The sequence below is a fragment of the Dunckerocampus dactyliophorus genome, chromosome 16, assembly GCF_027744805.1.
Source record: "Dunckerocampus dactyliophorus isolate RoL2022-P2 chromosome 16, RoL_Ddac_1.1, whole genome shotgun sequence".
NCBI lineage: Eukaryota > Metazoa > Chordata > Actinopteri > Syngnathiformes > Syngnathidae > Dunckerocampus > Dunckerocampus dactyliophorus.
Genome location: NC_072834.1, coordinates 11,440,192 through 11,465,309, shown reverse-complemented (window position 1 = coordinate 11,465,309; position 25,118 = coordinate 11,440,192). Strand labels below are relative to the sequence as shown.

General features: G+C 42.2%; 3 protein-coding genes across 5 annotated transcripts in view; 2 read left to right on the top strand and 1 right to left on the bottom strand.

The window, feature by feature from the left end:
- Nucleotides 1-103: 103 nt before the first annotated feature.
- srrt (serrate RNA effector molecule homolog (Arabidopsis)) lies at nt 104-10,571 on the top strand. 2 transcript variants are annotated; one of them, XM_054755717.1, is made up of 20 exons: nt 104-191; nt 703-824; nt 937-1,065; nt 1,145-1,291; nt 2,197-2,385; nt 4,565-4,734; nt 4,805-4,983; nt 5,758-5,862; nt 5,943-6,099; nt 6,199-6,347; nt 6,434-6,495; nt 6,604-6,682; nt 7,416-7,607; nt 7,699-7,866; nt 7,951-8,104; nt 9,026-9,219; nt 9,301-9,457; nt 9,542-9,634; nt 9,717-9,816; nt 9,893-10,571. In XM_054755717.1, exons 2-20 carry the CDS (start codon nt 706-708, stop codon nt 9,966-9,968), a joined length of 2,619 nt encoding a protein of 872 aa, XP_054611692.1. In that variant the 5' UTR covers nt 104-191; nt 703-705; the 3' UTR covers nt 9,969-10,571. The 2 variants fall into 2 exon arrangements, with proteins under 2 accessions (XP_054611692.1, XP_054611691.1); XM_054755716.1 differs by having other exon boundaries at nt 120-191; nt 706-824.
- On the bottom strand, nt 10,393-12,723 carry mogat3b (monoacylglycerol O-acyltransferase 3b). The gene is made up of 7 exons (XM_054755718.1): nt 12,576-12,723; nt 12,387-12,494; nt 11,761-11,831; nt 11,458-11,662; nt 11,202-11,376; nt 10,937-11,121; nt 10,393-10,868 (listed from the first exon to the last, which is right to left on the bottom strand). The coding sequence occupies exons 1-7, from the start codon at nt 12,655-12,657 to the stop codon at nt 10,714-10,716; spliced, it is 981 nt and encodes a 326-aa protein (XP_054611693.1). The 5' UTR covers nt 12,658-12,723; the 3' UTR covers nt 10,393-10,713.
- Nucleotides 12,724-20,094: 7,371 nt separating this feature from the next.
- The window catches only part of LOC129169285 (neuronal tyrosine-phosphorylated phosphoinositide-3-kinase adapter 1), a 42,072-nt gene continuing 37,048 nt past the window's right edge, over nt 20,095-25,118 (top strand). The window contains exon 1 of one of the 2 annotated variants that reach the window (XR_008566400.1): nt 20,095-20,678. The gene's annotated coding sequence lies outside the window, so the exon portion shown is untranslated. The remainder of the gene's footprint in view (nt 20,679-25,118) is intronic. The other variant, XM_054755555.1, reaches the window with a different exon arrangement.

The following is a 25,118-nucleotide window of genomic DNA, read 5'->3' as shown; positions in this document are numbered from 1 at the left end:
CGGTGATTCAAGTGAATAAACATTCGTATCCAATACTTATACTCCAATGTACTTTTGTAAATGTGTATCAAAAGGTTGTAGTTTGAGTTAGACTCCAGGCCAGCTGGTGGCGCTCATGTGCACTACTGAAGACGAGAAGGAGCTCGAAGAGGTGGAGGACTGCAAGCGCACCAACGCATAAAATTTAAAAGGTATTGTGTGAGGGTTTTTTTTGCAAATAAACATTTCCGCACCACGCCATTTTTTAGTTAAAATGGTAAACGATGACTTCTAAATACTGGCCTTAAAAAGTTTTGTTTGGCTTCTCTTTGAAGTAGCCTGAGAGCTAACAGTATATCGGCGTTTGCTAATTAGCAGTAAATCTATGAATTAAATGTTTGGACTGGACTTCAGCAGATCATCTTTATTGTTTAAAATTGTTGTTATATTATTTTTGTTTTGTTTATCCCTTATCTGAAACACGATAATACCCTTAGTCTGGTAGGAGATGGAACCGCTGTTAACGACAAAGAATAATGTTAGCATAGCACGCTAACCTAGCTGGGTCTCCGGCTTGATGTTGCATTTCCTTTGGCTTGTGTTGTTTATTTGCACCTTAACTCACTGCACTCTTAGTTTAGTTTCTTACAATAAATATATTTAGTAATGACAGACCAGTCGCTCGGTTTCTACTTTGTATCCCTCATTTCTTCGATCTCCCAGCAGATGGGAGACAGTGACGACGAGTACGATCGCAGAAGAAGGGACAAATTCAGACGGGAAAGAAGTGACTATGACCGCTCCAGGGAGAGAGAGGACAGGCACAGAGATGAGTGGAATGATAGGTAAGAAACGAGTCACGACAATAATGTAATTCAATTCTAAACAGCCGTCGTTGTTGTTGTGGTCTGGTCCTCTCGTCCTTGTGTTTGTTATTGATTGAGTTCTATTTGCCAGAGAGTGGGATAGAGGCAGGGAGCGGAGAAGCCGAGGAGAGTACCGGGATTACGACCGAGGTCGAAGAGAGAGATTCACCCCTCCCAGACATGACATGAGTCCCCAGCAGAAACGCATGAGAAGAGATTGGTGAGTTTAACTGCAGCCCTTTTCTACTGTCCTCAGATCATTTGCATGTATTTAACCTTTTATTATGCTTCCCTGGAAGGGATGACCACGGTGGTGATCCTTATCGAGGTGGCTATGACATGGGCTACGGAGGTGGAGGAGGGCCAAGTTACGGCCCACCACAGCAATGGGGCCACCCTGACCTGCACCTCATGCAGCCGCATCACGGCATCCCCATTCAAGCCAGGTGAGAGGCTTAAATGAGCGCTTAGGAATATGGATGGGAAGGATCAGATACCAGCGAAATACACGTATCGGAAACTGCCGATAACACCTGCGGGGTTTTCACATCCATGAGCAACATCTGTGCTTTAATGTTGTCAGCAAATGCAGTTCGAAGGATATCAGCAAACATAGCCAAAAGAGTATCAGCGAACGTAGTTGTCCACACATGCATTGCAACCGTCTTCCTCACTCGCATCGCACAAAACAGTTGGACATCTACACAACACAAAACGTCCGGGTCGCTACAGTATCATACTTGCCAGTAGGGAGGAGTTTCGTCAGCAATAATGATAATGTGGCGACCCGGAAGTTATGTGCGAGTTAGGCATCAGCGTGAGCACGTGTGTGTGTGTGTGTGTGATGCTGCTGCATGTGTGGAGACAACTACGTTCACTGATATTCATTAAACTACATTTGCTGATATTCTTTTGTCCTGATTGCATATTAAAGCAAACAGAGCTCCGGTATTGGAATTGCATCAGTATTGTCTGATACCAAAATTCAGGTATCGGGATCAGATCGGATGTGGAAAAAATGTGGATCAATGCATCTCTACTTAAGAAGATTAATCACGTTTGGTTCTGACTTGTGTAGTTATTATAAAAATGGTGATTTACTGTACTTATACATGTCACCAACAGTAAATAGTGCAGCGTGCCATTTGCAGCAACAGTTTCAGCCCTCCCTCATCAGCAATATTATATTTTTCTAGGCTGGATTTGTTGGGAAATTGGGCATAAAAATGTATGACTATGATACAAGTAATCAAAGCAGTGAATAACCATAAAACACTAAACTAAAAAAACTAAAAACATAGTCTTAGTAGGAGACCTTTTGTCGTGCAGCTACTATAACTACTTTTATTAGGCTGGGGAACATCCATGAGATGGATTTGGGTCCACCGCCTCCAATAATGAAGACCTTCAAGGAGTTCCTGCTGTCGCTGGATGATTCTGTGGATGAGACTGAAGCGGTTAAGCGCTACAACGAGTACAAGCTGGACTACCGCCGGCAACAGATGCAGGATTTCTTCTTGGCTCACAAAGATGAAGAGTGGTACGGTCTGAACTCTCTATTTTATCCATGTCTTAATTACCTGTTAGATTTATAATGCATTCATTCTTAAATTTGTGTTCATTGTGATCACCTTCTAAGTTATTGCAGATAAGATTCATGTCGTTTAGGTTGGGCCTGATCCTGTGCTGCGTGCATTGTAGTGTAATGTTAACTCATTCAATCCCAGCCATTTTTCAAAATTCAACCCCTTCAGTACCGGCCATTTTAGACGATTTTGACTGATTTTTCAAGGCACACAGACTATTGTGTTCTATGGCTATACAAACATGGAACCTACCAAAAGAAAGATTTGACTCGTCTCCAGAAAAAAAAGTATGTTTCTACCTTTTTCCGTTCTTTAGTAATCAGCAGTAGAACATAAGTAAGCTTCAGGAAAATATCAGTTCCTAACAAAAACGGGAGAAAACCAGCTTTTTGTGAGAAGATACATTTCAAGCATAACTTTCACTTTGACACAAATGTTTTGCTTTTGTGACAGCTGAAATATCTTAAAAAAAAACTGCACCACAACATACACAACACAAAAAATAAAAATAGAAAAATAACAACTTATTTTCAAATATAGCACCATGAAGTATTTCCAATTTTCACATATCGAACTAAACTGTGTGTGTACATGCATTTAAATTTCCCTACAAAGCGTAACCTTCTGCATGCTACACTCCTCCACGCGCTCTCGTTTCCTCCTTGCTCTTGAACTTGTTGATACATGCAAAAAATCCATGCGTAGCTCTTATCAAATGCACTTCTACTACCTTGTGGCCGCTTTTATGGCTTAAAACGGCTTGACAAGTCACCTCTTTTATTGTGCAGTTGCGGCATCACCTCTTTTGGCCTCTCCAAGCAAAAAAGTTTTAAAAAACCTCTTTGGGAGGGCGTGTTTGGGTTTTAGAGAAAGTATAAATACATCTTTTGGTATTGAATGAGTTAATGGTCGTTTGTGTCGCTGATGAATTCCGAATTTATACTACCAGTGCATATGAAGCACTTGTCTAATTTGTCTAGCTTCGAACTGAAGTGCTGTCGCACTCAAAGTAGGAACAGGCCCACAGTTTCTTAGTAATGACTTGTTGTGTGTAAAGAAAATCAACCCAAATTCTACATCCAGCTGCAGTTGCCCAAAATATATGTAAAAAGATTTGCACATGTGTTAATAAACCCTGACGAAGTGCATCCTGTGATATGTGGCCCCCAATGAGATCTTCACTGAAACAAGCTTCTCTAAACTGGACGACCGTCATGTAACAGAAATCAGAGATGGGTCATTGTTGTTACTTGGGTTGATTTTCAGTATAAGTTTCCACAGTTTTGTCCTGCCTGTTAATGCTTACTATACTTATTTCACAGGCATCATGCAAAATTGTTCTGTTTTGACATAACCATTTTCCTTCCTTCATCCCCACTACCACGTTGACGGCGTGTTTTTTCATCAAGAAAAAGTGGAACTCTGCAACAATCGGATTTAGACAGCAAGGGCATGCACTGCGCACAATGCAGTTGCACTTAGACACACAGTAACAGGGCTTTTAGACAGATAGGACAAGTAGTCTTCCTCCCGCGCTTGGAGTTTTCTTGTTTTCGGCTTTTTCCGCCACCATTTTCTTTTTATATTTGGATCAAATCGAATCCCTAAACTCAAAATGTGTATACAGAAACACCAATGTGGTGAAGTGGAGCCCATTCTTACAGAGGAGACCTCTCTGTATTTATTTGTTATTAAAGTGGCAGAACACAAGGTAACTGTAGTTCACTCCGTGAACATTTCAATATGTGCATTTTTTTTAAAATTCTGCTGTAATTTTTCCCTGTTGTGGTGAGTTGATTTCAAACTTTACTAATGCTTAACAATAAACCATGATGATCAAAGAGTTAACATGTAATAAATAAAAGCATATAAATTACAGAAATTATTACAGTAAATTGATTCTTCTGTATATTTAACTTTCATTCCACTGATTTAATTTTTGCATTTTTAAAAATTTCCAGCAAAATATCATCTTGATGTGGAATGATTTCTTAGATTATGAATTATTTTCAATTATTTTCAATTGATTCATGTTTACGAGTCTAATTTTTTGCTCTCTAACTTCTACATCTCGTTCATCCCTCGCCATTCCCTCCCCCGCTGTTTTGCGGACCCCCCCGACTCCGGACACAGGTTCAGGTCTAAGTACCACCCCGATGAGGCCAGTCGGCTCAAGTTGGAGGGACTGAGAGCCCTGAACAACCGTTTGAATGTCTTCACGTTCCTGATGGAGAATGGCTGGTTCGATAACGTCTCTTTGGACATCGAACAGACACCGGCCATCATCAAGGTCCTGGATGCAGGTGAAGATCCCATCAAATCTATCAGTGTTTTGTGAGGACACACAACTATAGAGAATATCCCCTCTTTCAGCCGTGATAAAGATGGAAGGAGGGACAGATCATGATCTTCGCATCTTGGAATTGCCACTTGAGGAACAGGAGGAAAGGGAAAAGTCAGCGTCTGGTGGAGCAGAAACTCAAAAGAGTGACCGTCACAAGAACGTGGATGGGGACTGCAAACCTTCAGTGGCCAAAGACAAGGATGAGAAGGTATGTTTGGCCACAATGATTGATTAGATTTTTGCAATGATTGTAAAGCACTCCGAGGGAGGAGTAAATGAAAAATTATGAAAAATGTTAAGACGATTTGAAAAATTGCAAGAATTTACATTTTACACGTCTGATCTTTAAGGGATAGTTTGGATTTTTTGACATGAAGTTGTATGACATCCCCATCAGCAGTGTAGTGCATCAACAGCGACTTACGCCCCCAATTTGTCCTGTGAGTCCGGTTCTGGTCAGAGAGCTGTGATGAGAACTGTAGTTCCGCTTAGTTGCTGGGGCCATTTAAGTAAAGAGTTTGGCTTGTCAAAACAATATGCGTTGAAAAGATGAACACATTTGCATCACAAAAATGCATCCTCAAAAAAATCAGACCTCCACAAATCGCTCGGCTTTATATTCGTCTCCCGCCGTATCCCTATGGACTGTCGCCTGTGCATTCTTTTGTATGTGAGGAAGACGCTCGCGTCTTCTTCCGCTGAGGAACACACACGTAAACAAGATGGCCGCTGCGCTCAGTCGCTGAAGAAGATGCATCATCACATAGACATACAGGTAGTCACTGTTGATGCATTGCACTGCTGATGGGAATGTCATACAACTTATTGTCTAAAAATCCGAACTATCCCTTTTTAAGGAGGTTCTAAGTAGGGATTCACAATGCAAAAAGAAGAAATGGGAGAGAGAACTTTTTTTTGAGTGAGCAGTTTATTTACTTTACTTTTAAAAAATGCATTAAATGATTAAAAAAATGCCTTGTAGAACGAGAGTGATTCTGCCTGCAATGAAAGGACCGTTGCAGGAGTTGGGGATGTCAAAGAGGAAGCAGAGAAAGCTGTCCAGGAAGAAAAACCCGAACCCAAGAAGGTTGGTGTTGTCTTCAATGATTTCCATCAGGAACCTGGAATGTTCTATGTGCCTCTCGCATGTTATTTTGATTTGTCCAGCCAAGGAGAAAGCGGAAGCGCAGCGCAGACAGTGATGACGAAGCCAGCGCCTCTGAGAGCGACTCTGACTCTGAATCTGACTCCAACTCTGTCTGTTCTGAAAAATCCGTGAAGAAGGAAGAGGCAGATGATAAGGAGGAGGGTGACGAAGGTGGAAGTGAGAAAATCCTTTATACTCAGAAAAGCTTTTTTATTTTTAATACATAGAAGGTGAAAGACTTACATACACACACCAATCTGCTTTCACTCATTCAAGATGATAAACTGAAGCCAAATGCCGAAGAGGAGGAGAAAGTGGAGAAAAAGGTCAAGGATGACACTCCTAGACCACGACCTCTCCACAAGACGTGCTCTCTCTTCATGAGGAGTATTGCTCCCACCATTTCCAAGGCTGAGATTATAGCTGTGAGCTGATCACTCATGATTCTGTCTTTTCTATTCAGTGATGTGTGTTTAAGTGTATACTCCTGACATGTTGTTTCTTCTGTCAGCTGTGTCGCAGGTACCCTGGCTTCCTGCGTGTGTGCTTGGCTGACCCTCATCCAGATCGCAGGTTAGTCACATACAACTAATATGTGGCAGCCTTTACAATGCTTATTAGATTATCATTCTTTATTGTGGCTGTATGACTACTAAATAAGTAAGTGTTGTGCTGTTGTAGGTTTTACAGACGCTGCTGGGTGACATTTGACCGCAGTGTCAATATCAAAGAAGTCTGCTGGAATCTTCAGAACATTCGTGTAAGTGGCTCAGATTTGATCAACACTTCCAACTGCTTGGCGATGAGGCTGCATCGGAGCACAGTTGTTCCACTGTTTACGCCGTTTTGTGTTACGGCGTTTTGAAGCGACGTGCACGCTCCCATAAAATAATGAAAAATGTAATTTTTGTCTATAAACATGAGATTCGCTGAGGAACTAGCGGAAGAATACACCATGTACGGCTCACGCGCAGCCACAGTACTCAACACTGGACTGTCACGACCATCGTCAAGGATAAAGATGGTATTGTAATGTTTACCCAGATGTTGTAAGGATGACACGGATGTGATCCATCAACAATCTCTTTATTGCAAAAACAAAACAGGCTACTGTTGGCTGAACCACGCCAAAACAGCATAGCAAACTGTCCTTTCTGCATGAAGCCGTCGTCCTCCCGCACCCGCACACACAGTCAGGACTCATGCCACGTTCACGTTGTCAGAAATCACAAAGCTCTTTATCAATGCACATAATTGCTAGGTCCCTACAGTGTTCTTGAGCCTGTTCAAAGATATGCTCCTTTTGAAAGCGACAGTAATAAAGCATTGTAGTGGTCTGATTATTGAGATGGAAAGGTTGCTAGTTCTATTTTATTACCTAATTACTCTTTCATTTAATTATTGTATTTAGTCTTTTATTACTGTATATGATGTCCGTCCTTGGGCCAAGTTGTACATTTGCTTGACGTGCGTTGGACCTGTACCTGTTACAGCTACGTGACTGTGAGCTGGCACCAGGCGTCAACAGGGATCTGGTGCGTAGGGTGCGCAACGTGAACGGCATCACTCAGCACAAGCAGATACTGCGGAATGACATTAAGATGGCCGCCAAGCTGATCCACTCTCTGGATGAGAAAGGAGAGCTGTGGTGCAGCCCGGCCCAGGATGAGGGCCACAGCACAGAGGTAGCACACAATGTTTGTTTTTTACATGCACACACTATAAAGCGACTGATCTCAAATTGCCTCATTAATCGTTTTAAATGTATCATTGCAGAAGACTCAAAACCCCATCTTGAAGAATATAACTGATTACCTGATAGAGGAGGTGAGTGCTGAGGAGGAGGAGCTCCTGGGCTCCACTGGTGGAGTGGATCAAGAAGAGAACCCTAAGGAGGGACACTCAGCGGAGATGACTGTGGAGAAAGATGAGAAGCTTGCCAAGGTTTGCACCGGCACCTGCTGTTTGTTTCTCTATGTTGTTTGTGTTATCACGTCATGCTTTGAAGTGTTTATTGTCTTTACTCAGGTGTTGGACCGGCTGGTCTTATATCTGCGCATTGTGCATTCCATCGATTACTATAACGCTTGTGAATACCCGAGTGAAGATGAGATGCCAAACCGCTGTGGCATGATCCACGTCCGCGGACCTGTGCCGCCAAATCGCATCTCAAATGGAGAAGGTCAGTGACTTACGTAGCGCGGACGGTTGACTGTTTTATAGCTGTAGCTTTAATGCAGGAATCGATCTTGTTCTTGTTTTATGTGCTTGAACGCATTAACTCCCCTCTACCTTTTTATCTAAATTATCCTACTCGGATGCATTAGATTTATAATCTTCCACGTTCGCTGCAATTTTGTGTGTGAATATTCACATCTCTAAATGATGACTCTAAATTGTCCATGGGTATGAATGTGAGTGAGAATGGTTGTTTGTGTATGTGTGCCCTGCGATTGGCTGGCGACCAGTCCGGGGTGTACTCGCCTCTCGCCCAAAAGTCAGCTGGGATAGGCTCCAGCATGCCCCCATGACCCTAGTGAGGATTAAGCGGCATAGAAAATGAATGGATGGATGGATGGATAGCTATTCACATCTTGGGATCTAAACATGAGCCAAAATTGATGTTGAAGTTTGATTTACTTCCAAAATTCCCACTGGATCAAGTGACTACTACACTCTTTGTGTATTGGAGTTTATGAGATCATCTGGAAGATGGGCTACATTGTGGTCATCTATGGCAACGCATTTCTTATTGTTTTTTTTGTGGAATCAAAGTGAGGGCATTTACTGTATACCTGTAAAGTCAACTCAACTGGGGGCTGGTTGGAGGTAGAATCTGGGTGAGGCTGAGCTGCATCAAGTACTCAGTCCAGAATCATGTTTCAACCAAGTGACTAACTCATCAATAAACAGGTGGTCATTACTCAACATAACAGTCTGACCAGGCACGTGCACAGATAGACCCCTAATGGTGCTCAACCACCTGCCCTTGCTGCTCTACACAGTTTACTGTATAACTTGACTGATATATGAACTGTGTGCTCTCATTAGGATTACAGTAGTGTTAATAACAACTAGGTGTCACTGCTCTTGTCTGAAATAGTGCAACAATGGCAGAAGATGATGGAGGACAAGCTGAGTTCTTTGTATAGTTCCAAAGAAATCCTGTCTGAGGAAGAGGCAGCCAAGATGGGTCGCAAGGACCCTGCTGAGGAGGTGGAGAAGTTTGTTTCTGCCAACACACAGGAGCTCGGAAAGGACAAGTGGCTTTGTCCTCTTAGTGGCAAGAAGTTTAAGGTACATTTGTGATGTTTAAACGATTGTTTTCCAAAAATGAACATGGTTGTTTAGATCGCACTCCTGTCCGACTGATTTAAGGGTCCAGAGTTTGTACGAAAACACATCCTGAACAAACATGGGGACAAAATTGAAGAGGTGAAAAAGGAGGTGGTGTTCTTCAACAATTTCTTGATGGATGCCAAGAGGCCGTCTCTGCCGGAAATTAAACTTCCTCCTCTTCCAACTCCCGGCCAAGGTGGGCTTGTCAACAGTTGACTGATTACAATGAATGTTTATCTGCGATCTTCCACTAATATGAGCTTTTTTTAAAATTCTTCAGGTTTGCTTTCTCCAGCCATGCCATTCCCTCCTCAAGGTCCTCAGGGCCCAATGGGCTTTGCACAGCCCCGTCCCCCACTGATGGGCTATGGTGGTATGTGCACTAGTTGTACGACGGTCAGTGTTTTACCCACTTCTTTGTGGATCGTGACACCGAAACGCTTCCGAAATTGCAGGTGGACCCCCTTACCCACCTAACCATTTTGGAGGCGGGAGAGGCAACTACGACAACTTCCGTGGACAAGGCGGATACCTTGGAAAGCCACGCAACATCAGGTAAGACCACTACTTTGTGATGGTTATACATCTGAAGACACAGTAGAATTGAATACCCATTTTGGTTCTGTTTCAGAATGTCACGTGGTGATCCCCGAAACATCATTGAATACCGTGATTTGGATGCACCGGATGATACAGACTTCTTTTAGAAGGTTCACTTGGCCCTGTCAGTTATTTCTTTCCCAAATCTAGGGTTTTTGTAGCTTTTTGCCTTGTAACTACTGTGTATTGCATTGCATGTACACTCTTTACTCAATAAAGCTGTCAAACATTTAATCTGCACAGATATTTAGTCAAGTTGAGCGCCACAAAGACAAAAAGTCAACCAAAGTCATTATATAGCTAATGTACACTCACATTTATTTTAATATGGTGCTGTACTGCATTGTTTCTTATATCTAGTCTAGACATCGCTGCTCGCAATGAAAAGATGCATATGTGAAGACACGGTACCCTCTACTGGTTGAAACTTTGAATTACACTAAGTTCTTGCTAGCCATTTTTTTCATCTACAAAATTGGAGAACATATTAAATGTAGTAAAAATGGACTGTGGTACTTTGTATCGCACACTCTTTATTGAGAGACAACCAATTATGTTTGACACAAGCAGATATTTGTTTGACTTCTTTCATACACTGAAACACTTGTGAGCATCAAGTTCAATTATTGCTGTCAACTCCAGTATCTTTTTCAAACAGTTACATAAATGCCCTGTGTGAGATAGTTACCCACCTGATGTTGTCGTCATTGTTAAGTCCTCACGTTTCTCGAAGGGACTTTAAAGGGATAATCTGCTCTAGTTTACTTCTAAATACTACCCAACACAACTCGATGACTAGTTATAGTCGATTGAGGCCCCAAACAACAAACGGGTGATGAGGAAGTGAAACCTTTAAATAAAACAAAGCTTGTGACTCTCTGAAAGTCCACAGCTGACTTTGTGCTCATGGAATAACTTTGACAGGGCGTCCATGTAAAGTTGATGATAGTGGTCCACCTCCTCATCTGTGGGTGTGATGCGCTGGGGCACAGAGATGGGACTTCCCACTGGAAAGGAGGGCGGGTGTTAGAATAAAGCAGGCACATGATCTCCGCTTGTGGGAATGAAGACTCACCCACTGTGGTGATGGGAGTCCTGTAGGGCAGCACCACCCAGCGCTCACCGACAAACAGACAAGGGGCAAAACCCGCAATCTTTTTAAACAGGTCCTGTAATCTTCGACCTAGTGTACCCTCTGTGAAGACGATCTGCTGGAAGAGCTCAGTTTCTCCAAAGGAGTAAACGGGCACCAGGTCAGCCCTGGGTACGGTGAAGGAATGTTACAATAATGCAATCAGATGCTGCCTATGGGTGAGTATCTGTGTCACTAGTGTTCTCACCCAAACTCAAGCGCCACCCTAACAAAGCCTTTTCTCTGCCCCAGGAGGACGGTGTGTTCTCCAGGATGGGAGGCCAGAGACTCTGCAGCGCCCCCTATCACTATTACCACTGCATTTCCTGTGCCGCTCTTGGACAGAAGATGGACAAGGCTTGGCTTGCTGACAGGAACCAGGCCTGTTTAAACAAAGTAAGACAAAATGCATCATTCTGTTTTAGTCACACAGCTATAGAGATGGCCAACTTTGTTAGCAATACCTCCACCCATGAGGTACTCCCGGAAAAGTGGGATGCGAAAGAGCCCAGCCAGTATGGCCAAAGAGGCCCGCATCCCAGGAAAAGCCTCCGGGAAGCCGCAGCACTCTGCGGCGAAGCAGCCGAAGGCTCCAATACTCATTATACCGTGTGGGTGACAGCCTAAGATGTAGTTTTTGTTTGGACTCAGCTCAGCCGTCTTCACCAACTGAACGAGATAATGAACAGCTCATCATTCCGAAGTCTACTTTACACACTGTACAAGTGAAATGATGAATGTGCATTCAATGAATGGGTGAGTTTTACCTTGATTGGAAAATAGTCTCGGAAGTGTTGCCAAACCTTCCACCTCATCACAAATGGCTTTCTCCTTCCACCTGATAGACAATGTTATATTAAATACGTGTTTCACCTGTCAAATACATTTATACTAAATAAATAAAAATAAGGGGTATGACTAAATGTAAGTTAGCCACTTGTTCGAGGCATTAGTCCACTTAAAATGCTAGTGCTAAATTTTGTTGAGTAACTTTGGACAGGTGATGAAGAATATTAGGATTAGGATTAATTTGTTTTTAGTTTTGGAGATAATTGGAGCTACAGAATATAAATGAAAACAAAAATTGCTTGTCAACACTGCACTATAATTCTGTTTAATGCTTTGTGCCATATAAAGTATCCCCAGATACAATGCAAATATGCCCCCTGGTGGCTGTGAGCAGTTGAAGATGAAATCAGAGCAGTATAGTCATCCCTCGTGTTAATTGGTTCCAAACTCTCCCAATGTCATGAAATCATTGTAACTTAATTGCTTTTTGCCCCCGTGATCTCACCTTTTGCTTTTCTTGCAATCTTTCACAATTGAACTGAGAAACAAAGGCTACTCACCATGAATGACTGCATTGTCTCACAACTCTTGTCATTTCCTTTACCTCTCTCAGGGGTCTGCCAGTCAATCACAAGCCATATGAAGCACAGAGTGGGAAGCAGCCACAGGGATGTAAACATCAGACCCACCATCAAGACGATACATGTCACACCTGCAGTTGGATGCGAGTGGAAGGTTACAGGAGATGTGGGCAAGCACTAATAGTAGCCTAAAAGTGCAAAAGTCAACGTACCCAAGAAAAGAAAGGTCAGTATCCATTGTAGAACACTTATGGCTTGTAAAAACCCCTTCCTTTGAGTTTTTGCATCTGTCATGTCGGCAACCTGTGGGCCACGAGCATTTTTTTTTTTTAGTTGTCCGCACGAAAAACTTCAAATCAAATCAAAGTTCACTTCGATTGGCAGTATTAAAACTGTTATTGACAGACATCCAACACCTCACACCTCTACACCATCAGCAGACATTCACCAACACACACACACACACACACACACAAAAACGAGGACTACAACACAAACAGGATCCAAACTGAACCAAGGAAGTGCCATCATCATTGGGGGGGAGAAAACTGGATGTAGTAAACAGATGTAAAAAAACAAAAGGAAAGTAAATATAGCACTTGGTTAAGCTTGATTTGTTACTAAAAAACATACATAATAGGTTAGACGAAAGTACACTAAAACATTTAAATGCAATAAATGACTACACACTGAAGATAACACTGTGTGACTGTTTAAAAAAAAAAAAAAAGCAACATTTTAATACAAAAATGCCGATTTAGACAGATCTGGATGAAACGGTACTCCATATTTGGCAAACAAAGACAACTGCAGCATCAAATGACTTGCTACTGAATTAGCTCACAGGCAAAAGCAGCCAGTAGCATTTGTAACTTGCTCACAAAGAAAGTTTTTGTAAGCAACGAAGCACACCAGCGCACCATTGCACATATTTCCCCAGGAATTTACAGCACATTTGACAATCAAGAAGCTCAACATATAAGTTTACCTGCTAGCTGCTAGATGCAAAGGAAGCAGTGCTCATCACACACACTGCACTTTGACCACATCATGTAAAAGCTCCTGATAACAAATCCACTCCCTCAATACTTTGGCACACGGGCCATCGGTGTACAAGATAAAACGTTTTATCACATTTTTGGTCCAAACGGTATGTGCCGTGTCTTGTAGAAAGACCATAGGATTTCACGTTCCAGTCTGAGTGAAGGCTCCATTGCTCCCAGTCACTAAATGACACGTTCAGTGGTCATTCTCCAACTTCAAAGCAGGTCAGACAACATTCCAGTCATAGCTACGTTGTAATAAACACTCTTATTTAGCTCCATGAATGAACACTTCTTTGTGCTTTATTGCCAGTCCTCGCATACTTAAACAGAGCAGGTCTTGTTTGACTGTGAGCTCTGCGGAAACATGAGCAAGTCATATTTCTCTTGCTTGCCAGAGGGCAAACCAACTTGAGTCAAATCTATCACTTCCTGTATGACCTTCACAATACAAGCCCAACACAGAGAATCCAATGAAATGCCTTTATGGTAAAGTATCATAGATTTCTGGGAAAAATATGTGAATGTCAGGGGTCCACCTCTTTGCTCTTTTGCATTAATAAATCTGCCTTTTTGAAAAAAAAAATCAAACTGTATTGCCATATGTTGTAAAATAATAAGAAGTAGAACATGTGACCCCGATTTCAGCACCACGGACAGCTCTTTGTCCCCTAATCATGCTCGCTCCTTGGGAGACAGCACTTTCTACACTAACAAAAGTATTTAGACACAACGCTTGGTTATTAACCCTTGATATGTCAGCTCAAAAAATGTAAGCTTCCCCAGAAACAGCTGCAAAAATATTATATACAATGTTTTTCCCCACATTTTTTTTTGACTGGAAAGGACGTACATGGCAAGAGTTCTGCCATCGATACTAGAACTTTGAAGTATTTTGCTGCTTTCCTGACTACACTTCGGGAAGACAAGATCAGAACAGATTGCTGACACCCTCAACTTGAACTCAGAACAGGCGAGAGGTACAGATTCTTTGAAATAAATGAATTAAAGTGAAGTGCTTACAGCTGCTAGCAAGCCAAGGTAACCGGCTAACTGTTGTTAAAAGGGGTTGCCTAGCAACAATGCCGAACAAAAAGCGAAATGATACCAGTCTTGTAAATCTGGGTCCAAAATCAGAAACAGGGTCATTGGGGCTGACGGATGAGGAGGATTTGACATTACAATGTAAATCTGGGTTCAACATCATGTTTATTTCTAGATGACAAACATTGGAAGTTATTTCACGCCTTGAGGGAGGAGATGACAGCACTACAGTTCCAGTCTGTAGCACAACTAAGGCAAGCTCTACGAGACCGGCTAGCACAGATTGGAAACGTACAATCGCAGAACAACAGCCTCAAGAAGAGTTTCTCAGAGGCCCGTGATGCAGTCCTAAAGCTTAAGGTGGAAAATGGAGCACTGTGCGAGATAATATCAAGATGCTACAAGATGATAATACTGCCTTGCATGCACGGAGGAAAATAGGACACTACGCAATGATATCAAGGTATTACAGGTTGATATAAAAGTACTACTGGATGATGATGCTGTCTTCTGCGCCACTCTTGAGGAAGAGAATGAAGCAAAGGAAGATATCATTGATCGAATGAAAAATACAATTGACGAGATGGATCAGAACGTACAAATGAATGAGGTGATCCGTATGGGGCTCTGAATTACACCCAGGAGAAATGCCCAGGCAAGTCCAGAACAGAGGAGAACCAGATGAAATGAATGTTTTTTTTCAACAAAGCAACAAATTGACAATTTCCTACAATCAAAGGAGGTGGATGTACAGTAGATATCGACACCTTTGATACTTGCATCCCACTGTCTGGCAGAAACAACACCACACCTATCATCATCGTTAAGTTCACCAACAGGGAATTCAAAACAGCACTGCTGAAACAGGGAAAGAAGCTGGCAGGTACAAACGACTACATGAGTGACCATCTGACAAAACGCAACGCTGACATCGCCAAGAAAGCACGAGACTTGAGGAAGCGGGGTAAAGATACAAAGTACTCAGAGCACCAACGGCAAAATCTACATGACACTAAATGGAGGACCAGCAGTGCTTGTTTTCAAAGATATCAAAGATTTGCATAAATATTAAAGATCACATCACCATGACAACACCGAAAATGGAACATACGACCGACAAAGAGAACTATGCAGTTGGAAGGATTACATCCAATAACATTTGACATTGGTACCATGTTGCAAGGGCCTGCTCAACAGGAATTAGGAACCTATTTATCTAAATTCAGGGACACTCGCAGTACAACACGAAAGGACAGGACAGGACAGGACGACCTGGAAATGGAAACCTTTAGCTATCCGGACCGCAAACTATTAGATTGTGGAGAATGGTATAGATCCGGACAACAACAAGGGAAGGGGGGAAAAAAGCGTTTTTGTTGTTGCTTTTATTGTATGGAATAATAATGTAAATAGTGCATGTTGAATACAGGAAGCAAAGAAATGTATTAGCTCTTGGTGTGTGGGTAGGATTAAACAATCTTTGCTGCTTCCTACTCCTTTTTGGACATGTGGAATTATTAATTGTAACATGAAGCATTTCAATGTAAACTGTGTGCATGTTCGAAATAAATACCACTTTAAACAAGTCAATCTTTTTCAACGACTTCAACCTGAAATATGCATAAGCAATATATTGGGAGGGTTTAAGCCCTTAACAGCCATTATCTTTGCATATATTTTTATTATTGAGAAAGACCCCCCAAAAAATATTTTTTAAGATTTGCTTTTTATTATTATTATTATTATTATTATTATTATTATTATTATTATTATTCTCATCATTAGGTCCTGGGATGGGTCAACAACATTGATTTTCATGCTTTTTCTTTTCCATAGTGTCACTTTGTAGTTTTGCAAAGTGTTGCCATTTTAGGCTAATAGGTCATAGAGATCATTGAGGACAACTCAAAATGTCAGATTTGAACTACCAGTATATTCATTCAACACAGCTTTAAAATAAAAAAAATAAAACAAACAAACGATGGCACCAAATGTCCATATGATCTCTTCAGTGTTTTAATCCAACAACTAGGGGATATACTTGACCCTTTGGGACAAACGTATGCTTCTAGCTTTGGGTCCTTTGGGATAAACTCCAGCGTAGATTGTAACCTCTGACCTCACAAACGTTTGTCTGGTTGAATGGACAAACGAAACACAAAAAAAAAACCCACTCCGACATCTTGTAGAAAATCTTCCAAGAAGCTCTTATAGCTGCAGAAGTAGACCAGCTGCATATTTTCTTCCATTTTTCATGTGTAATAACAAGGTGGTCCAATACCTTCCTCACATAAAATGTCGTTTATCTTTGATTTATTTAATGCCGACACAGTCACTTTTGGCTGGGATGCTAGTAAAGTGACAGACAGCCTTTGCTCAGCGTTGTCAACGCAGGAAAACAGTAAATAAGAACTACTGTACTCCATATCGTAAGAGCCATGACAGCATGCGCCTGTCCATCTGAGTGCAGCAACCGGCCTCATTTATATGCACTCATCATCAAGTAATTAATCCTGCTGATGCTTTTTGTTGCTGTGAAAACACCTGTGCGGGCGGATGGTAGGTGTGCTGCAGCTTTTAAAATCCCATCTCGCCAGAGCCTTTAGGGCGGATTTGCCATCTGGCAAGAAAATAATGGACGTTTTAAATGATGATCTATTCTTCTGATCTTTGCACAGTATTTATTTTTTGGTTCATTCTGTGTTCTACCCTGCAGCTAAACACTAAATATTGACCAACCATGATAAATATGTGTTAAGTGCTTGTAGGAAGTAAATGTTATCTTCTGGACACATGAGGAGAGAAGGTTTAGGCTTTAGGGATTGATTGAACTACGTTTATTATTGTGCTTGTAAATTGCATCACTTAATACTGAGAGCTGTTTCTCATATGTTGGTGACCCTTTTCGCAACAAAAGGGTAGAATATAAAACAGCTGATGCAGTGCCATTTGAAGGTGATCTTTTGAACAGCTCTTGTTTTGGATCCCATTAGAATAAACGTGTGTACGCCTAATGATGTGTCGTATGTACTTCAGGTGTCGGCTCCATTGCACTGTGACGTCGCTTCCATGTTGTTATGGACTTTCACCTTTGTCGCAGACTGTCCAAAGATCACAAGACGCTCGGTGCTATATAGTCTCTTCCTTTTGGCTTGATTGGGCTGCAATACACGGCCACAACATTAGGCACAGCTAATAATGCTCACTTTTGATTGACACGGTCAGAGAGGTATGCATGTTTGGACTGCATTCTTCCGAGAGGGGTTTCTAATTTTTTGATTGCCTTATTTAAGTACATTAGGAAGTAAAATATTAGAAACACCTCTCAGTATGAGGCACCCAACTGCAAAAATATTAGGACCTCTTTCGCAGTGGCAGTCGAAACAGTTCGCAAAAAATTAAAATTAGATAGTGCAGATGTACCTAATGTTGTGTCCAGTTAGTGTATCTTTTTTCTTCAGGGGGTGTGTCCTCCCTCTATACACCAGGGGAGGGGTGTCCAAAGTGCAGTACATTGTAGAAATAAAGTGGAACAAACTAACTGCAAAAATAGGAAAAATAGATCTAAAAGCCAATTTATGAATTTAGGAAGAAGGTTCAGGAAGTTTTTGCAGTTCATTTGCTGATTAGAGTTTGAACCAGTCGTATTTGACATTTTTTTCACATTTCATGAGATACTGAAGTGGAGGTTTTTATCCACTGGAAGCTTTAATCACAGCCACCCCTCCCTACACGCCCCATTCTGCGCAAGGGGGCGCATTCTCTGCAAATGCGCAAAGGATATGCATCTCGGCCGTGAGGCATAGAGGATAGAGCACCAAGTCAGCCTGGGGGGCGGGGGGAAGGAGAAATAAAGAGGTTAATAATTTGACACTGCACCCCAATTTGGCTATAATCATCACCATTAAGAAATGCATTATTGAAATAATTCACATTGTGTGCAGTGAATCTTTCCAATATAAAAGATGGCTATGTGAGTTTCACATTTTTAATTTAATTACTGAACTAAAGGAAATTTTCCAAAATACAATAATCCCTCATTTATCGCGGTTAATTGATATCCAGATCAGACCGGGATAAGTGAATTTCCACAAAGTAGGATTCCTTCTTTCAAAATTGAATATTTCTGTAGTCAGAAAGTAGAAAATCTGTTTACGACCTTTTAAATATGATTTGTAACCTGAGTCACCTTTACATTCGTGTTACCCAACATACTAGACATAAGAGTAAATAAGCCATTTAAGACTCATGTGTGCTATAAATGTGTTCCCTAGGGGAGTGGAATGACAGGCGGACAGGAAGTGGATTTTTTTAGGGATTATTGTGCCAGTTGTGAGCTAATTCACACCTGCAATAAAATCCTGTTGTTCTGGCGATCAAGTCTGGTGTGTGTGTGTGTGTCTCACCGAACGTTACAGTAACATTACTGACACCTAGTCACTAGTGTAAAATACTACGTCAACGTCTTTGATTGCCTTATATTTGTATTTTAGCTCATTTAGCCATTTTTATGCTTGATAATTCTTTTTGACCAATAGGCCGTGTTCAACCATATAACGGCATGATGTATTTAATATTTATTTTATATATTGTGAAAAACTGCGGTAAAGTGAAGCCGCGACATTTGAGCCATAAAGTGGTGAGGGCCGACTGTACATAACGTTTTTGTAAAACCTTTTAACGATATTATGTACAAATATCAAAGTGGCACAAGCATCCTTTGGATTTTTTCTCTCAATGGAAAAAGTTTGGGCACTCCTGCTACAGACAGTGGCGGACCTACGGGGTGGCCAGGTGTGGCCCTTGGTCATTCTCCGGCCACCCCCACAGCAGGGGGGCCAACTTTGACAATCGCGGCTCTGTGGTGCAGAACATCAGTTCAGCCGAACTGCCGTTTCCGCTTGGACGCATTCCATTGCAGCACACAACTTTCAGATCAGAAAGAAAGCTGTCTATTTTGTGGAGGAGCCGTCAATAAAACCGTGTCTTGGGTGAACTGCAAGCGGTGGGTAAGTTTTCCATGATTACTTTGGTCAGTTACCGTCAAGTTTTCTCACTATGTTGACTTTGACTTAAATTGTGAAGCGTGATTCGGCACATAAATATGTTAATATTGGAATCTCTCTGTAGCAGCATGAGTGGGCATGTAAACCGAGGGATCCAGAGTTGAAACAGGAGTGCCGATCGGCATCCACTTCCGTATTATGCCCTGCGCTGGTTTGGCCGCCATGATGGGGAGCAGAATCCAGAAAGTGTGCATTGAAAACATGTCCTCGGCACACTGCTCCGCTAGTAATTGCTCTAATAGACGGTCCAGAACTTTTGGACGGGGTGGCTAGTGGTGGCTATGGCCACCCCTTGTCACTCTCTGACCACCTCACTGGCCATCTAGACAATTCCGGTATCAACTTATTGGCACCTTATGTGAGTAATGGTCTCACATTGGCCACCCCAATGAAAAATGTCTGGCTGCGCCACTGCTATACACCAACCATGTTTATATTTAATATTCTATTATTGTTTCAATAATCCTATGCTGTGTCTTCTTCCTGTTTTAGTGCTTCAGGTTTTAAGGGAATTCATAAATCATCTAGTGTGAATGTTTCTCCTCTAATAAGAGTGGATGGATGGATGGATGCTAAGCCCCCAACAACTGGCGAGTGAGTACTCAGGAAGCACTATGGTGATGATGATGATGATGATGATGGTGTGAATATGGAGTACAGTGAGGATGCCCAGCTCCAGCTCTTGAACCAACACTGACATCTGCGCATTTTTTTTGGGTTTTGACGTCATCCTCCTCCTCCTTCTTTTTCATTGCCTGCAAAGCATGTTTTTTCCCCCCCCACACAGACAACTACACTGAAGGATGTGTTTTTTCTGCACATTTTTCCTCTCCCTCCAACGTCGCATTGACTTGCACGCTGCTTCTCAATCAGGAGCCTGCGCCGAGCCGCGCTGTTTATCCGAAAAAAATGGAAGGGCTCCCACATCAAGGGAAAGGCGTCAATCTGGAGAAAGGCGTCTGAATTGTTGATTTTTCAACCCAGCGTCCGTTGACACATCTCGGGAGAGATTTTTTTTCTCCATCCTTTTAACTCACGCCCTCTCTCTGTGGCGCCTGAGCAGGACAGCTGTGTCATCAACAACCGGCGTGGTTTTGTTGTTGTCTCATCCGGGAGCCGCTTGGCTGCGTCTGCGCCAGCCCTCGGCTATAACAACACCAAGGTAGGTCTCACCTTCAATTATTACCCCCTTTTTGCGCCATAAATCACTCGCTTGCGTGATGTCGTCGTCAAAAACGCGCCTTTTTAAACGGTGGGAGACGGGATGTGCACACCGCCTCGCTTGCGTGGCTGCTGCGGAGGTAGCGTCGCAGCAGGGGCCTTTTTTTTTTTAAAAGCGTTTTTGCAAGAAACATCAGCATGACAGCGGGGTGTTTTGCGTGCGTAAGACGCACTGTTCAACCTTGAAGCCCCTCACTGCACAGTAGTGAACATTAAGCCTTTATTATTTTTTCTACAAAATAGCGCGCACTTAAAGCCCCGCGAGTGAAGTCGTGACGAAGCCCCCTTATGAATATTTCACCCCAAAACAAGCTCCTCCATCAGCTGAGCGGTGATGCCCGAGCGTGCACGCCGCCACGAAGCAACCACCAGGCAGGCTGTGCGCTCTCGGAGCATTTTGCAAAGCCCATGATGGAAAACATCTGCATGTTTACGCATGATAAAAGCATGGCAGGATGCTAGTGTAGTGTGTGTGTGTGTGTGTGTGTGTGCATGTCGGGATACTCACTCCAGTTGTGGTTATATGATTGGTGTGTGTGTGTGTGTGTAGCCAGGTGAGGATGTGTTGGCACGTCTGCGAATAAAAACACACACAAGATGATTGATTAGCATTTACTGCTGCAGGATGCTTGTTTTCTCATTTTCATTTATTTTGAAAGTTCCATTTGAAGCCTGGTGGCGTGGCTGTGGATTAAATGTGAAATTAATGACTGTCAACAGCAATGTTGTTCGTTTTTTTTTTTTTCCACGCGCGTGACAGCTCACCACATCACCACAGGCTTAACAGAAGTCCCCTACCCTGTGATATGTTTATTGTAAATCCACATGACACACTCTTTACCTGAACCGAATAGACAGTGGATGTGTCAAATGCACCAGGATGCCGTATAGGTGTGTAATGTAATCTGGCCTGTTGGATTGTTCACTCTCACTTTGACCTTGAGGCTGAATTGAAAATAAGAATAGAATTAGGCTGAGATAAGCAGGGAAGTGTTTGTGTGTCAGTGCGGGTGCTGTTCATCATGTTGCTGGAGGAGAGAGGATGTGTCTTCGTTGGGGGGGGCGGTGGGGGTCAATGAGTGCAGGCTGTTTTAGGGATCCAATGCGGAGGGAAGTCTGCATGCTTGCAGAGTCTCTACAGATGCGAGTAGATGAGCACAGTCAATGAAGACTGAACGTGCCCCGTAGTAAACCCCTCGTCCTTGAGGATTTACCCTGTTAAATCCAAATGTAGACATTTTCAAGGCAGAAGTAGCAGAATCTTTAAGGTTGAACACCATCCTCAAATTTGTTTGTGCTGTGACACCATTTTCCCATAGTGAATATTAGAAATAGAAATAATCTAATTTGGACATAAATCATCTGTTTACCGTACAACATCACCCTCAATAATGATAATAGAAGTGTCAGAAAACCAGTACTCAGTCTTACCTTTTATTGACCAAAGTCATACCCCGGTTTTTGTCAATTTGTTCCAAAAGGTCAGATGAAAACTGAAATGTAGAAAAACACAAGCCATTTTTCCCATAAGAACTCATGTAAATCCAATGAATCCGTTTCAGACACCCAATAATATTAACACAAAATACATTTTATAGAGAATAATTCTGGTTTTATAACAAAGCAAACGGACTAGTTTGTGGAACATTCACACTTGGCCTTACAGGATACCGTAGTATTGTGTAAACAAAGTATCACAAGTTTTGGTGTAGGATTTGTGATCCAAAATGGCTGAATCAACAAACAATGTTGGGAGTAGTCAGCCTACATCGTTATTAATACCACACAAAGGGTGAAATACAACCGTTTGTTAATATTACACGATAATTGTACTGTAGGTAACATTTTAACATCAGGCGTAATAATTAAGACATCAAATGATTAAAAAATTAATCAAATCAGTTTTCAAATGAATCATGTTTGATCACCATGTGCAACTATGCCCATTTTGACTGTATTTTATAAACAGAAAGGAAAAAATGAACAAAAAGATAAACGACGGCACACGAGTGTCCACAAGAGTCAAGAACGCGAGGCGCTGAGCTAAGAGCCCGGACCATCAGCTCGATGCCCAGCACGGCTCTTAAGGTTTAGGGAGTGAGGTTTACTAACGTACACTCACACAGCCACCCTGGCTGGCATCCGTTACAATAACACTCGTAATGCAGTTTCATGTTCAAGGCAGATGTTCCTCATGCATGTACGTTTTTTGAAAGCAACATTAACTGCCACGCAAGCGCAAAAAGAAGCTAACCGCTGTTAATAGCAAGAGTGACGCTGGAGTCCAAAGCCTCCAGTGTGTATTTGTTATGGATGCCAGCTGGTGCAGCTGTGCGGAAGCACGTTCGTAAGCGTCACACCCTGACGCCTCAAGAGACATGCTGGACGTCGAGCTGACATCTCGGGCTTTTAGCTCGATGCCGAGTGTGCTTGACTCTCATTTGGTGGACCGTGGGTTCGCGCGCACGGGCAGAGCAGACGGGTTACATATTCTTTGCTTTTTACATGAACGTTCTTCTCATTAAAAGCCCTTGTTGAGTCTGCTCCTTCTGTTGGTTGCAAAAATAACACAAAAATCCAAGGAAAAAGCACAAACACATCGGCAGTACCTCTTGCTGCGACGTCGTGCACGACCACAATCGGGGCCACAAAATTATGTGCAACTTTAGAGGCTTATTTTTCTCGGATTATTTTGTTCAATTTCAGAATTGTGCGACTTCAGGGGGGGCATTCAAGCTTTGAGGCTCCACCGTACGAGTGATCGTAGCTGGACTCTAACAGGCCCACAAAACCTCTCCGGTGATGAAGAAGAGATCTTTCAGCAAATTCCAAATGGCATGATCGCGTTGTCACATCACGTCTGATCCTGCAAAAGGATGAAATTCATTGTAGGAGTGAAATGATAAATGGATATCGCACACGACTGTCAAGCCCCTCACCGGGCGAGGGAAGACCGACCATGCGGCGAGCTACTGATGGATGTAAGACGAATTTGGTGGATGCTGACATTTAAAGACCATTTCTCACATGTCGCGAATACCCCTTTTTTCCTGTATAGAATATCCTGGAGTAATTTTAAATTAGGTTTAACTGTGGTTAATTTCTTTTTAAACGTTGCACTGACCAGTACAGTGTTCAGATGTATCAGCGCAGCGCACAAATAATTTATAGACAGAATGTGGAGTTTTTTCGTGGAATTGCCGTGAAGGCGTACGTGGACTGTGGCTAAAATATTAGGTACCCATGAACGTATACAAATAATCCTCACTTTGCGGTGGGTATTAATTGAATGTTTTTTTATGTGGCGGTAGTTAGCAGCGATGTAGAACTATACTGCATAAGTTAACATATTACAGAATTACTACCTTTTAATGTGTCAACGGTACATTTTGTCAAATGCGAATTGATGTAGCCCAGGTGTGTCCCGAGTACGGGGTGAGGGCCATTTGTAGAAGTCAAATTAAACAAAAAGAAAGCAGCAAAAATGGGAAAAATAGCGCAAAAAGGGACAATAACAGGAAAAAGCTGAAATGTTGATACTAATAACCAGTATTGCAAAGCTTTTAACCTTTTTACAAAGTCGAAAAAATATATCAACATTCCTCACCACTGCATCCTTTTGATTATTATTAGTTTTTTTTAGTATGACACCCCTAATGTATACGTTCCTTTCAGCTTGCTTCTCTTTGTGTCGGTGAACTTCATGATGATGGTTGTGGTGGTGGTGTTTGTGGCAGACATTGGAACGTACTGTATGTATCCATGTGTGACATCCACATGCACCCACTTGGACTGCAGAAAGATGGACACCTGTTGCTCTGTTGAAACGTCATCTTGCCCCCCTCCTGTGTCAACAGCTGACCTGCCATAAAACCCGTGTGTAATGTGGAGCCCACTCACAGTCACAATCGCATTGTTCATGCGCGTGGACTGTTCCGCATGATCTGTGCACTAGAATGCAGTCCTTTTCATCGTTTTTCTTCTTTAAAGCGACCGCTTTTTCTCCCAGCCCGACAATTTGTTGATGAAGCGATGCATTCTCATTCTTCCATTTCTTAATGCGTTTCATTAAGGATTTCACGTCGTCACGCTGTTGATCTATTTTGTTGTTTAGCGCCTTGCTATTTACATAGCTCTTCTCCCTCATGTCGTTAATCTCCTTGCAAACTTCAGAGCTCTCCTTCCTCATGTCACTCGACATCAACATTATCTTGCAATACTTTTGAGACGGCTCTTGTTATTGGATGTTTTTAGATTGTGCAGGTGTGTCCATTAAGGGGAAGAAAACACTTTTGCAAACTCTTTAAGTAAACTAACATCCCGCTGCATGCACTGAACACATGACTAATGGCTAATGTTGGCTCCATGGCTGCTCAGCACA

Excerpts from the sequence above, each read along its gene's own strand:
- srrt (XM_054755717.1), top strand. The coding sequence starts at position 706 with ATGGGAGACAGTGACGACGAGTACGATCGCAGAAGAAGGGACAAATTC. Across the intron at positions 2,386-4,564 it reads GCTCACAAAGATGAAGAGTG|GTTCAGGTCTAAGTACCACC; the intron begins GTACGGTCTGAA and ends CTCCGGACACAG. Across the intron at positions 9,817-9,892 it reads GGAAAGCCACGCAACATCAG|AATGTCACGTGGTGATCCCC; the intron begins GTAAGACCACTA and ends GTTCTGTTTCAG.
- mogat3b (XM_054755718.1), bottom strand. The coding sequence starts at position 12,657 with ATGACAGATGCAAAAACTCAAAGGAAGGGGTTTTTACAAGCCATAAGT. Across the intron at positions 12,495-12,575 it reads ACTGACCTTTCTTTTCTTGG|GTGTGACATGTATCGTCTTG; the intron begins GTACGTTGACTT and ends ATCCAACTGCAG. Across the intron at positions 11,832-12,386 it reads CTGGCAGACCCCTGAGAGAG|GTGGAAGGAGAAAGCCATTT; the intron begins GTAAAGGAAATG and ends ATTGTCTATCAG.